The sequence below is a fragment of the Anneissia japonica genome, unplaced genomic scaffold (genome assembly GCF_011630105.1).
Source record: "Anneissia japonica isolate Jap-2015-1 unplaced genomic scaffold, ASM1163010v1 scaffold288051_len111034_cov203, whole genome shotgun sequence".
NCBI lineage: Eukaryota > Metazoa > Echinodermata > Crinoidea > Comatulida > Comatulidae > Anneissia > Anneissia japonica.
This window is the reverse complement of record NW_022703443.1, coordinates 1435-13949: the sequence shown is the minus strand read 5'-3', so window position 1 is coordinate 13949 and position 12515 is coordinate 1435. Positions and strand designations below refer to the sequence as shown.

Here is a 12515-nt window from a genome sequence, read left to right as displayed (position 1 = left end):
CAATCAGTAACAAAAGCCTATAAATTCTAAAAGCAAACACAGACAGTTGTTATTCATTTTGTTGTAAACAGATTCCAGTGAAAGGGGGATCAGTGGATTGTACACCTGGTATAGATAACCTGGTGTTTATATTACTCAAACTTCTAACTTGTTTACATTTAAATTAATTAAGTAATATATAATATAATAATGTATAGTTTGTGTTTAAAACGAGAAAGGCAAACTCTTCATCATCGAGATAAGTACCATTATTATGTAAATTTAGTAATATGTGAAATCTGTTTATATTTTTATATTTCCCTCAGTTGGAGGATTGGCCGATCCTGGAAGTAATTGCAATGAAGCGAGAAGCGATGCTCAAACAATGGTTCATATGATACGAATATAAAACAACATCTTGCTAAACTACCGGTGTTGGAAATGCTCAAGTTCATTAATTCTATATAATATTTGACTTTAACACATTTGAAATAAATAATTATATACTGAATATAATCTAAAATATATGTTAATTTACAGAAAAAAACAAATTCTAGATTATGTATTTTTGTAAAATATGAAAAAAATGTTGGCAAACGCCTATTTAGTTATTTGCATATAAAGAAATGGTCACAATCAGAAAAAAAAACCCCGATTAATTCTTAAAGCAAACACAGATAGTTGTTATTAATTTTGTTATAAACAGATTCGAGTGAAGGAAGGTTCAATGAACTGTACAACTTATATAGATAACCTGGTCTTTATATCACTCAAACTTTTAACTTGTTCATTTGTAAATTAATTAGGTAATGTATAAAATGAGTAATGTATAACAATATATAACAGATACTGGTAGTTCATCTTCAGGAATCTATAACAGTAGCTTGTTTAAAACGGGTCCTACTAAATAGCGCCCGGTAGCTCCCAGAAGCGCCCGGTCATATTTCTTAATTAATTAAGTTCATGCAACATGTTAATAATATATAAATATCACATTTTATGCCAAAAATTTATTTAAAAAAAATTAAATATAGCCCTAGGCTACAGTTTTACTTTTCGCTTAATGAATACAGTAATAATAATAATTGAAGGAACATCCTTTAAATAAAGGAACATCCTTTGTATAGGCAATTCCTTTACGTTTTTAATAAATGAAATTGATATTGTTTATAATAATTTATTTTACACAACATGCCCGTCCGTAACTAGGGGATGGGTGTTTGGTAGGACCCCCTTTTGACCACCAGTTTAACGTAGTCGTATTATAACTTTCATTAAAGAAACACTTCTTTTTAATCAGTTTATTACCGTAGTCGTATTTTATCATAACTTTTTTCATTAAAGAAATACTTTTGAGTTCAAATTGGCCTATAGGAAACCCCCCATTCCGCGTGTCATGCCACTCCCCCTCCTTCCCCATGAACCTGGTTACGGGCCTATATGGCGTTCAATTTCTTTTAGATTTTATTATATTTTTAATACAAATAAAGATTTTTTCAATTGAATTAACATTGTGTACAGTTTCTTCCATCTCAAGATGCAGATCCCAGGTTGCTGATCTATTGTTGCAGATTTCGATAAGAACAGGCGAACCTAAATCAATATTGTATAGAGTATATCCAAATAATCCAGAATTAGTGTATTAAAGTCGTTCGCCCAAGAGTTTATAGAAGTGAATCTAAATAAATATTGTAGTCTATGTAGGCCTATTATTCCAAAATTATATTGTATGAATGTTTGTGGCCATGAAAGGTAAGTAAAATGAGTCAGTCAGCAGCAGTATATATATATGTATGAGTATATTGGGTCCAAAGGTATTTGCTCATTCGCTCGGGGCTTCGTCAGAGTAGTACTGTAGCTGCTAATGACTCATTTTTCTTGTATTTAGGTATAAAACCAAAATAAAAATCAACAAGTGTCAAATTTCTTCTGCAAATATCATTTATTAAATACTTGATACAACATAATTCATAAATCTATATGTCGTCGCCGGTACAAGTACGGCGATTTTTCTTTTTTTTTTCTATAAATAATTTGCATATATTTAAAATCGTACTTTTTGAGTTTTTGCATTTTTCACACGGTGTTTTTGGCCTGGTTTTCGGGCACTCTTATCAACCGTTGGTATAGTTAATCCACCGTCCGTTGAGCAAATGTGACTGTTTAGTTTTTTGGGACCTTTCATAAAGTTACGATATACATTTTCTTTTTCAGCCTCACTTTTCTTCACCCAATTTACATGCTTTACTGCAAACTTTGCCATCCATGGTGCAAGTTTAAAATTGTCTGTTCCATGTATTGTTCTACGGATATCACAGAGCTGTAATTTAACAATATTATTAATTCTATTAATTAAGTCCGGCAGTTTCAGGGTTTTCCAATTCACTGCTAATTTCAGGATATTATTTAAGCTTTCACATGAGTTATTCTTCCAATCTAACGGAATCCATTTGTTTTTGTTACAAGATTTGACAACATTTTCCAATAATTTATCTGTTAAATTCTTAAAATAATTTGCAAATGTTGGTACCTCATTTACATATTTTTCATTTTTTTTATTTAAATATTCATATTCCTCTTTGCATGCCATAAGTCCTGTTGCGCCAAATGTCATATCCATTATTTTTCTTCTTTCGCTGATTTCCACACCAATCTTAATTAGGTGATGATTCACATTTTTTGATATGTGCTGCATGCATAAAACTAAATCTGATGAAGGGAAAACACTTTTTACTGCCTTTGTTAGGGCATTCTCTTCATCCGAACCAAAGACAAGATTCATTCCACTCATTTGTGAGCCTACAATTGAGTCCTCCAATTTACATTGTAGATGGGATAGAAACCGGTGATAGGTCGTAAAGAGACCATCCCATCTGGAAAAACCTAGGGGATGGGGGTCAACATTTTTATTAAATATTAATAATAATTAAATATTAATAATGATAATAATTAAATAATAATAATAATTAAATAATAATAATTAAATAACATTAATAATAATAATAATAATAATAATAATTAAATAATAATAATACTAAAGAAATAATAATACTAAAGGAATAAGTACAATCGGTTGAAATTACTTCCCGCTTTTGAAGTAAATCCGTAGTGTAAAAATGAATCTTAAGGAAACAACCAAGATATAATAGAAAGCTAGTTTTTACTTTACTTTTTAAGTATGACGAACCACATTTTATTATTTCTATTTCATTAGTTATTTGAACAGTATAAGTATTTATTTATAGCAAAATAAGTTAAATTAGATTAAATTGCATACATACCTGTAATGGTGAAGATGGACATCCAGTACGAGCTTTGCGTTTATGTATTCTGGACTCTTCTAACGAGGGCCAATCGTCGTCGAAAGACTAAAGAAATTTTAAGAAAAAAAAGTTAGTAGGACAACATAATACAATACTTTTGGAAAAATTGTAAAGACATTTATTGTGCTCTATTTGCATCATTTATTGATTATCAGATACTACTGGTACTAGTACAAATAGCCATCAAGACATGATGAAATGTATAGTTTTATTTCTTCAGCATAACTATCTTTAACAAGGACAATATTGTTATTGATTGGCCTATAGTTAAGCATGGGATCAGTAGGTGCAGTCTAAATAGGCCTACACTTCATCGTACATACCTGATGTGGTGTTGATTTAGCACGTCCAAGTTCTGGAAGCTCTGGTTCAGGGCTACTTTCAATGGTGATTGTCACTGGCCCGGCGATCCTGACCGGTAACAGGGGGACGAAATGGTTTGGTGTCCATGTGCCCGTTGACCCAGATGATCCAAAGACCGTCCACATTATACGTATTGGCCGTTTGGTAGAAGATGTCCTGGGTGTAAAGTGTTTATTTAGAATTACGAAACAATTGTCAACAAGTCCGTTAAGCGGTGGGTAGATTGATATAATCGGCCTTTCCAGCACAGATGCAGCCGCATGCATTGTCTATGCAAAGGAAAATCCACCATCTCTTAGACAGTCCTTGCATGAAATCTCGAAGTCGGGTGACACATGACTAATCCTTGAGCCAGCATGTATGTGTTCATAATACAACTGGTTCTCCAACAATTTCGAGTGCTGTCAGTAATCTTATTTCGGTTGCTTTAGATTCGCTTCCATACATTGCGACGGAGAGTGAGTTAAAAAAGCAGTTCCCATCTCCGCTCACAGACACAGGAAGATATTTAGGGTTCTGTTCGAACTTCAACAAGATGTTCTCTGCCATGCTGTCTGGCCTACATTGTCCATGTGCAACCAAAGTTTCAATGGGCAACTCCATACTCCTCATTAGGATCCGCTCCAACGCAATAGAATCTTTCAAGTTTCCTCCTTTCACAGCATTACGAAGTCTGTTCAACGAAGCATTGCAGTCGAACGGCTCTCCACAGAACTGCCGGCACAAATATTCTAGAGGAAGTTTCACCAAGGTGGAGAAATGTGTGTCAGACAACACTTCGCAGTTTTTATGATGCCATTGGTTGCAATCGCCACAACACATCGTTTCAGACTTGCAACGTTTGCCACAAGCACCACAAGGGTACTTAACACGACGCTTAACCTATAAATGTAAAATAATAATAATAATAATAATAATAATATTAATAATAATACAGTAATAATAAATTGATGTTTATATTTATATTCATGCAGTAGTAATCTTCAGGAGTGAGTGGATAATTATCCTTAACTGTTTAACCTTTGCTTCTCTATAGAATTCCTATAATAATGAAAACGATAATAATAAGGGTAGACCTAATTTGTTTCTCTATATTATCATAATGATTAATAATAACTATAAAATAATTCTTATTTTAGAAATAAATTATAATGATATACTAATAATTATTCTAATTTTTAATAATATTCTATAATACCTGTAATAATAGGCCTAATATTAAATATGCAACAATAGGAAATGAAACGGGCCACGGAAGAAGTCTTTAATTCAATCAATCAATCAACAAGGAATTATAATAGCGCCTATATCTACAATAGAAAATAAATTGGAAGATCTGTAATTACAACGATAATAATATTGGTAATTTCCTTCTCAATAATATTACCATAACCAACAAAACAATAATGTCTGTAATATTAATATTAAACACAAAAACAGAGTAAAAATGTCTTACCTTTGGCTGCATGACTGGGAGCCTTCAACTTTGCTTCAATAGCAGAATGATTACGAAGTACTATGGCGCAAGTTGTTCAAGAACACAATGATTTCAATTACAAATCAACAAAACGATGTGATGAATCCGATGAAATACCTCAACAAAACTCAACAGAACACAGAACACAAACAGTGTAACAACAGGCAACAACACAATTAAAATTAGGCTCTACTAAATTTATGATATCAACTCAAAGTTAAATTTCACTACAATTATGAAATCAGACTTCCTCTATTATAATTTTACCAATTTAAGAAATCCAACTTAATGTCAAACTTCACTACGATTATGAAATTAAATTTAATGTAAAATTTAAAGAATACTGTATTACAGAAATTGAACTTAAAGTAAAATTTCACTAAAAATTAGGAATTACTAGTCACTCACTCACTTTCAAATTCACTTAAAACTTAATCAAAACACACTAGTCACTCACTTTCAAACTCAAATTCACTTAAAAACTTACGGTAATCAAAACACTAGTCACACACTTTCAAATTCAAACGGATATCTATCACACGATCGTTGGTAAGTAATCAAAAACAGTGGTAAGGCAACAGCATCAACGGCAGATCAAAAATGATACACTTAGATGAAAAATCACATCATATAAAGTTGAGCATTTCGATTAGGTAAATTACGGGATAAAGATTAATCATTGAGATTTAGTATTCTAGGCAGTGGGAGTCCTATCACTCAGCAGAGGGACAACCCGGCCGATCCGATGGACTTAAACATAAATATACTGTATTGAATATTCAATACGAGTATAGTATTTTTTCATATTGGATATTCACTCGTATTAATTCGAATAAAGACTGACTTGAGCTTTGTCGTTCTTCATCATAATTTGATAAATAAATGAGTCTATTATAAGGCTTAATGCACTACTTTGCTTTTAAATATTCCGGTGAATAATAATGATATTTTGCCTTAATTTTATGCAGTATTTCACACTCTGAAATTACAGCACATTTGGCTTGCTCAACAGGGTGGTAACAAAATGTGTTTACTGGATTTAAAACAATACTAATGTCGGTTACTTCTTATTATAAGCCTATAGTATACTCTACAGTAGGAATATAAATAGAGCAAGTAGGTTGAATAGAGCCTATTCATCAGCTTGCAGCAAGGTGGTAACAAAAGGTATTACTGGATTAACAATGATCAGTACAGTCGAATAAATTGTTATGTATCATTTATATATTGTATTCTGGGTCGAACATCTCCTCCGTGAGAGTGTTCCTCCGTCTTGTATTGTCCTGAGATCCTCACGTTAGCCAGCTTACCCCTTTAGCTTATCCGCTGTCGAATATAAAAATATATTAAAAGTGTTGTATTATTGTGGAATAGAGCATAAGAATCATGAGATTTCCTCCCCTACAGGCCAAGGCATTCAGTGGTGCTTCGCACTAAGTTCTCCAGTTTTTTACTATCAAATAATGTTTAAAACGCAACATTACAAAATATTAGGAAAAAAAACCTCATTATGTATTAATTTATTAATATATTATTCCAAGCTGTTGATCTTGTGGCTTATACAATTCTGCCTCAGCATTTGGGTTCCTGAAAGGGAAAAAATATGAAAAGAATATATTGATCTGAAAATATCAAAATATTTACTTATACTTAATTAATAAAGATTGTTACCTATAGCGACGACATAAAGCACAGAGGGAAATTTCTCTACAAACCAGAGTAGGCCCTCTGTATAAAATGAAAAGAATATTTTGAACTGAAAATTTTACTAATATTATTTATAGCGATGCCATAAAGCACAGAGGGAAAATTCTTCACAAATCAGAGTACTGCCTTAGCTGTTATTAGGCAAATAACTTTTTTTTTGCTGCTTGATTTTACTTATGGCAGATAACCTGGTCTTTATATCACTCAAACTGTTAACTTGTTCATTTGTAAATTAATTATGTAATGTATAAAATGAGTAATGTATAACAGTATATAACAGATACTGGTAGTTCATCTTCAGGAATCTATAACAGTAGCTTAATGTTTAAAACGACAGAACGCAGACTTTTGACAAGTATCATTATTATGGAAATTAGTATTATGTTGATTCTGTTTTTCTTTTAATATTTCCCTCAGTGAAGAGGATGGGCCGATCCTGGAGGTACTGCAATACCATGGCCAACCCGTGGCCAGGACGGAGCAAGCTCCTACTCCATGGCCTAAATCCAAAAATCAGTTTAATATACTGTAGAAGCTACTCAATGAGAAGCATTTCAGATATTAAGCTGAAAAGAACAGATACTCCTTTTTGATTTAAGAGTTAACGCAACTAATGATTACCTAACAGACAAATAATAACAAAGCGTTAAACCCTCAGGCAGGCTACCCACGGCAGACCGGAATACGTGTGCCTATACGAGACTCCCTGCCAACTGCAACAGAAACTAAACCAAACAAAACAATACTAACAAACCTAGAAACAAACCCAACACATATTACTTCAAAGAAACCGAAATTATACCTTAAGGACCAATTTACCTTCAACTAAAAGAGCAAAGACACACCCTGAATACACCAGGTTTTACGAAAGGCAGAAAAATCCGATGAACATTTAAGATATTTTAACTTAATTCGTAACCGGACAGCATCCCTTACCCTGATCACCATACCCTCCTCAGAAATACATTCATCATGAAACAAAGCCCTACATCTAGACCTCCAAACTATTAACTTAATTTCAGAAATCAAAAACACTGCCAAACGATAAACTTTCCTGTCCGAAGCCACAAAAGAAAAGAACATAATATGCTCCTCACAAAAATGTATATTCAACCCATAAAACTTACTTAACAAATCAAAACACCATTGCCAAACCAAAGACAGACGAAGACATCCCATAATGCAATGACTAATAGATTCGACACTACCACACCCCGGACAATCATACCTTTTCACCAACATCCTGCGCTCTCTGAGGACCCTCCCCACAGGAAGACACCCATGGAGCACCTTCCAACTCACTTCTCTACTATCATTCAACAATAGAGCACAATCCAAAGCCTTGAATGCAGTCCCCCAATCCCTATCAGGGGGAGCACGCACAACCGAGGCAACATAACCTTTCCCCGCCAACATCAACTCATAAACGTTTTTGCTTGTTAATGAGCCCCACTCCACAGCCCCATCACATACATGCCACACCTCAAAACACAACTGACCCAAGCGCTCATACTCAGCTGGAGCATCGAAAGCATGAGGGCGCCTATTGTCCCACCTTGAAATTCCCAATCAATTGAGTAACTGACCCAACCAATAGATACAAAAATAAGACCAATCAACACCCTTTAAAACCAAAGCAATAAAAGACACAAAAACACTTTCACATTTAACAACCGGATCAACCAAACCCAATCCCCCCTCACACTGCGGCAAAAACAAAGATCTGCGAGCCACCACTTCCCTTTTACCCAGCCACAAAAAAGAGAAAATACACTTATACAGCCGTTTTACAAAAACAACAGGCATAATGTATACAGGCACGACGTAAAATAACATAGGCAATGCCAACGAATTTAAAATTAAAACACGACCAAATAACGACATTTTCCTCTTCGCCCACACCTTCTCAAAACGAACCACAACTTCCTCCCATGAAGCGTAACCAGCACCCCACCCCCCAATCCTCACCCCACAAACCTTCAAAGAACCAGTAGACCAAGGTACCGCGTCAACACCCGGGAGCTGTGACATACCCCGCCATTTCCCCAACAACAAACCATGGGTTTTCAATAAATTAAACCGAGAACCAGATGCCATCTCAAAAGATTTTAATAAACTTAACAAGGAAGCAACAGATGCACGGGACGTCAAAATACAGGTCAAGTCATCAGCATACTGTACAAACTTGCATTCCTTTCCCCCTGCTACCCGGTAACACTACCCCCTGAATCAAATGAGATCCCTGAATAAAGCTTGATAATGATTCCATATACAACACATATAACAAAGGAGAAAACGGACACCCCTGCCTTACCCCACGCGTCACTGGAAAAGAATCTGAAACAAAACCATTAACCATAACACAGCTATGTAAATCGAAGTACATGGACCGCAACCACCTCATCATATTACACCCAAACCCGAACCTCTCCAAAACCCGAAAAAAAAGGCTAAAACTAACCCTATCAAATGCCTTCCCCTGGTCAAAAGAAATTAAAGCCAACGGCGAACTACCCTGAGACGCACATTCCACCACATCCCTCAAAAGCACCAAATTAGACTGGAGCCTTCTCCCAGGCACACTACATGACTGGAATGGACCAACTAAAAATTCCATGACTTTACCCAACCGTGAACATAAAAGCTTAGCTAAAATCTTATAATCAACATTCAACAAAGTAATAGGCCGACGGTTCTTCTGGTCTAGTTGATCACCCCCCTTAGGCAACAATTTAATCAAACCCCCTTTCTGAGAGTTAGATAAAGAACCAACCTCGAAAACACACTTATAAACTTGAAGCAGATCAACAGAGAGAACATCCCAAAACTGTAAATAAATCTCTACCGGCAACCCATCCAAACCTGGGGACTTGTCCTTAGCCATTGAACGCAAATCCTCCCGAACCTCCTTAACCTCAATACTCCTTTCTAGAAATGGCATGTCGCTAGCGGGCACAAAACGGCAAATTGACTCAATGAAAGGATCCTGCATTCGCTCATCTAGAGCATCCCCCCCCATCAAAAAGACCCCTGTAAAAACCAGAAAAAACATTCAAAATCCCTTTACTATCTGAAAAAACATTCCCACGCGAATCCCTAACAGAACAAATAATCTTTTCCTCCCCCTTTGCTTTTCCGTACCAAAGAAATATTTTGAACTTTTCTCCCCATCCTCCAAAAATTTAACCCTGGCTCTAACCCTTGCTCCCTCTGTCTCATCCTGCGCCAACTGATCTAACTTAGCTTTAATCTCTGCTAAAGAGTCTAACAAATCAGTAGAATGAGATAAATTAAAATGAACCCTCACTTCATCATACAACCCCTCTAATCTTTCTCTCTCCCTCTTCTTCTCCCTACTAATCCTAACTGAATGATAAACAATAACTTCCTTACATCTCCTCTTGACATCATCCCACCATTCAAGAACAGACGGAAAACCAGGCCTTAAAGTTTGCCATAACTTATACTGAGAAATGAAATCAGCAATTAAGAACCATAACATTGCATTTCCACACCCTCTTTCCCCTCTCCATACCCCCAATGATATCCACCGACATCACCGCCCAATCATGATCAGAGCAATGACATGGAGTATAAACAAAACTTGTAACATAAAAAGAATCAGCAGCATAAAATCTATCTAACCTGCATGCCACCCCCTTCGCAGCTGAAGCCCAAGACGTGGCAACAGCCTGAGGAAATAACAAACGAAATTTGTCAGAAAGACCAAACAGCTTACAAAAATCAGACAACTCCGCAGAGCCAATCGAACCCAAACCCGGATTTCCCCCAACCTTATCTAAGCTAGAATCAGAAACACAATTAAAATCACCCCCCAACAAAAAAGGAAAACCCGGAGAAACCCACCTAGCCAATGAACTGAAAAATATCTTCCTGCAAGCCGGATCATTTGGCGCAACAAAGCTGCACCGACACCCCTTCAAGTTCCACCACCCCGGACAGCGCCGACCCATAAGGGTCCCGCCTAACCCTTCCAAGAGATAAACCCGGGCGCAACAAAATCCCCACCCCACCACTCCTGCTGGAATTCCCACCCCAATAGGCACTCGCACCCCACTCCTAAGACCACAAATCACCTTCTTGAACAGAACAATGGACTTCTTGTAAAAAAACCACGTCATACTTTTTCTCTCGACATAACTGAAAAATCTGGGCCCTCCTGGAGGAATCTCTAAACCCATTGACATTTAATGAAGCAAAAACAACCATTAAAACAACAGTAAAGGAAAAATTTCTGAATACCCTACGAAAAATGGACTTAAGCAAGTCATTTATCGGTGTCCTGAGAACATACCCAGCGTGTTTCAATGACAAATGCGGGATAAGGTCAGCAGGCCTGGAAGATCTTTTCCGACACCCCCTTACCGGACAATCCACCATGACAGCCCCTTTCCAGTTTAATATAGAAGCTACCCATGCTTCTTCGACATATGATCCACATATGCCTGCCAAGAAGAAAAAGAACATTTACTGCAACCCTTCGGGCAACTAATGACTAAACCTCTCTCCTTGGCTAACTTAGAAACCTCTAATTTATACAGGGCCTTTTTGCGCCGTGCCATCTCAGCATCTACCGGCTCCATTACCTCATCATCCAAAGATGCCTGATCACTGACAATCGTCAGATTCCGATCCTCAGAGTCTGGTAAAGACCCCCCCCCCTCACAGTCGGCCCACGAAAACTGACCACCCTCACTTTCCACCTCCGGACCCTCCGCTGACTCATAGCCAGCTGCACCGCTCTCCACAACACCATCCTCCTCCACGTCCACACCCTTCTCTACCACAACGGTCGCCACAGATCCCCCTGAACCTCCGCCCCCTCACGATGACTCTCTTCAGTACCATCATCTACCCCATCCTGCCTATCACCCCTAGCTTTAGCACTAAAGGAAACCGGGCAATTACGAAACACGTGCCGACTGGCACTACAAATAGAGCAGACAATATCATTGGTACAATCTAGGGCCACATGACCCAATTGAAAGCAGCGATTGCACTTCTTGCGCTCACACTCTCGGATCATATGACTCTCCTCTCCACAACGCAAGCAAGTCCGTGGCTGACCCCAATACGAAACCCAACAATACCTGGAACCAATGCGCACCTGCGACGGGATGTTTTCCTTAAGATCTATCAAATACTGGCGGTTGCCATTCAGAACACTTGGAAAAGCACGATGCGACAGCATACGTGAATCCAAAACCTCACCATACCTTGACAACACGCACCTCACAAAACTATCTGGAACTTCAAATTCCACATACAGCACAGTGACAGTCACTCTGCTATCATATGGCCTAATATTCGGGCCCGAAACCAACTTACTTGCCGCACAACGGCAAATGACAGGTGACTTAAACGATACATCAAATGATCCATTGATCAGACACTGAACAGCAACTACCTCATCCAACCTCAACCCAGTCTTTCTGAGATCGGCGAAAACCACACCCACATCTTTGCTACCATCATAACTTAAATTCAGAGACGCTGTCCTCCTCATTGTGGAAACTAGAATAAGTATATCCAACAATACAATACTATCTTAGCCAAAAGGCCGAGAAGCGATGCCCTACAAATGCTTCCAATGATACTAATATAAAATAACAGTTTGCTAAACTACCGGTGTTGGAAATGCTCAA

At 37.1% G+C, this 12515-nt stretch overlaps 1 protein-coding gene and 1 non-coding gene across 2 annotated transcripts; both read right to left on the bottom strand.

The window, feature by feature from the left end:
- Window positions 1-7269: 7269 nt before the first annotated feature.
- On the bottom strand, window positions 7270-7468 carry LOC117104463. The gene has a single exon (XR_004444755.1). It is a non-coding gene; the product is annotated as a U2 spliceosomal RNA (small nuclear RNA).
- Window positions 7469-11650: 4182 nt separating this feature from the next.
- LOC117104460 (zinc finger CCHC domain-containing protein 3-like) lies at window positions 11651-12376 on the bottom strand. The gene has a single exon (XM_033245309.1). The coding sequence runs from the start codon at window positions 12374-12376 to the stop codon at window positions 11651-11653; it is 726 nt and encodes a 241-aa protein (XP_033101200.1).
- Window positions 12377-12515: the final 139 nt, after the last annotated feature.

Bases quoted from the DNA above. Each gene is read 5' to 3' on its own strand.
- LOC117104460 (XM_033245309.1), bottom strand. From the start codon at position 12,376: ATGAGGAGGACAGCGTCTCTGAATTTAAGTTATGATGGTAGCAAAGAT.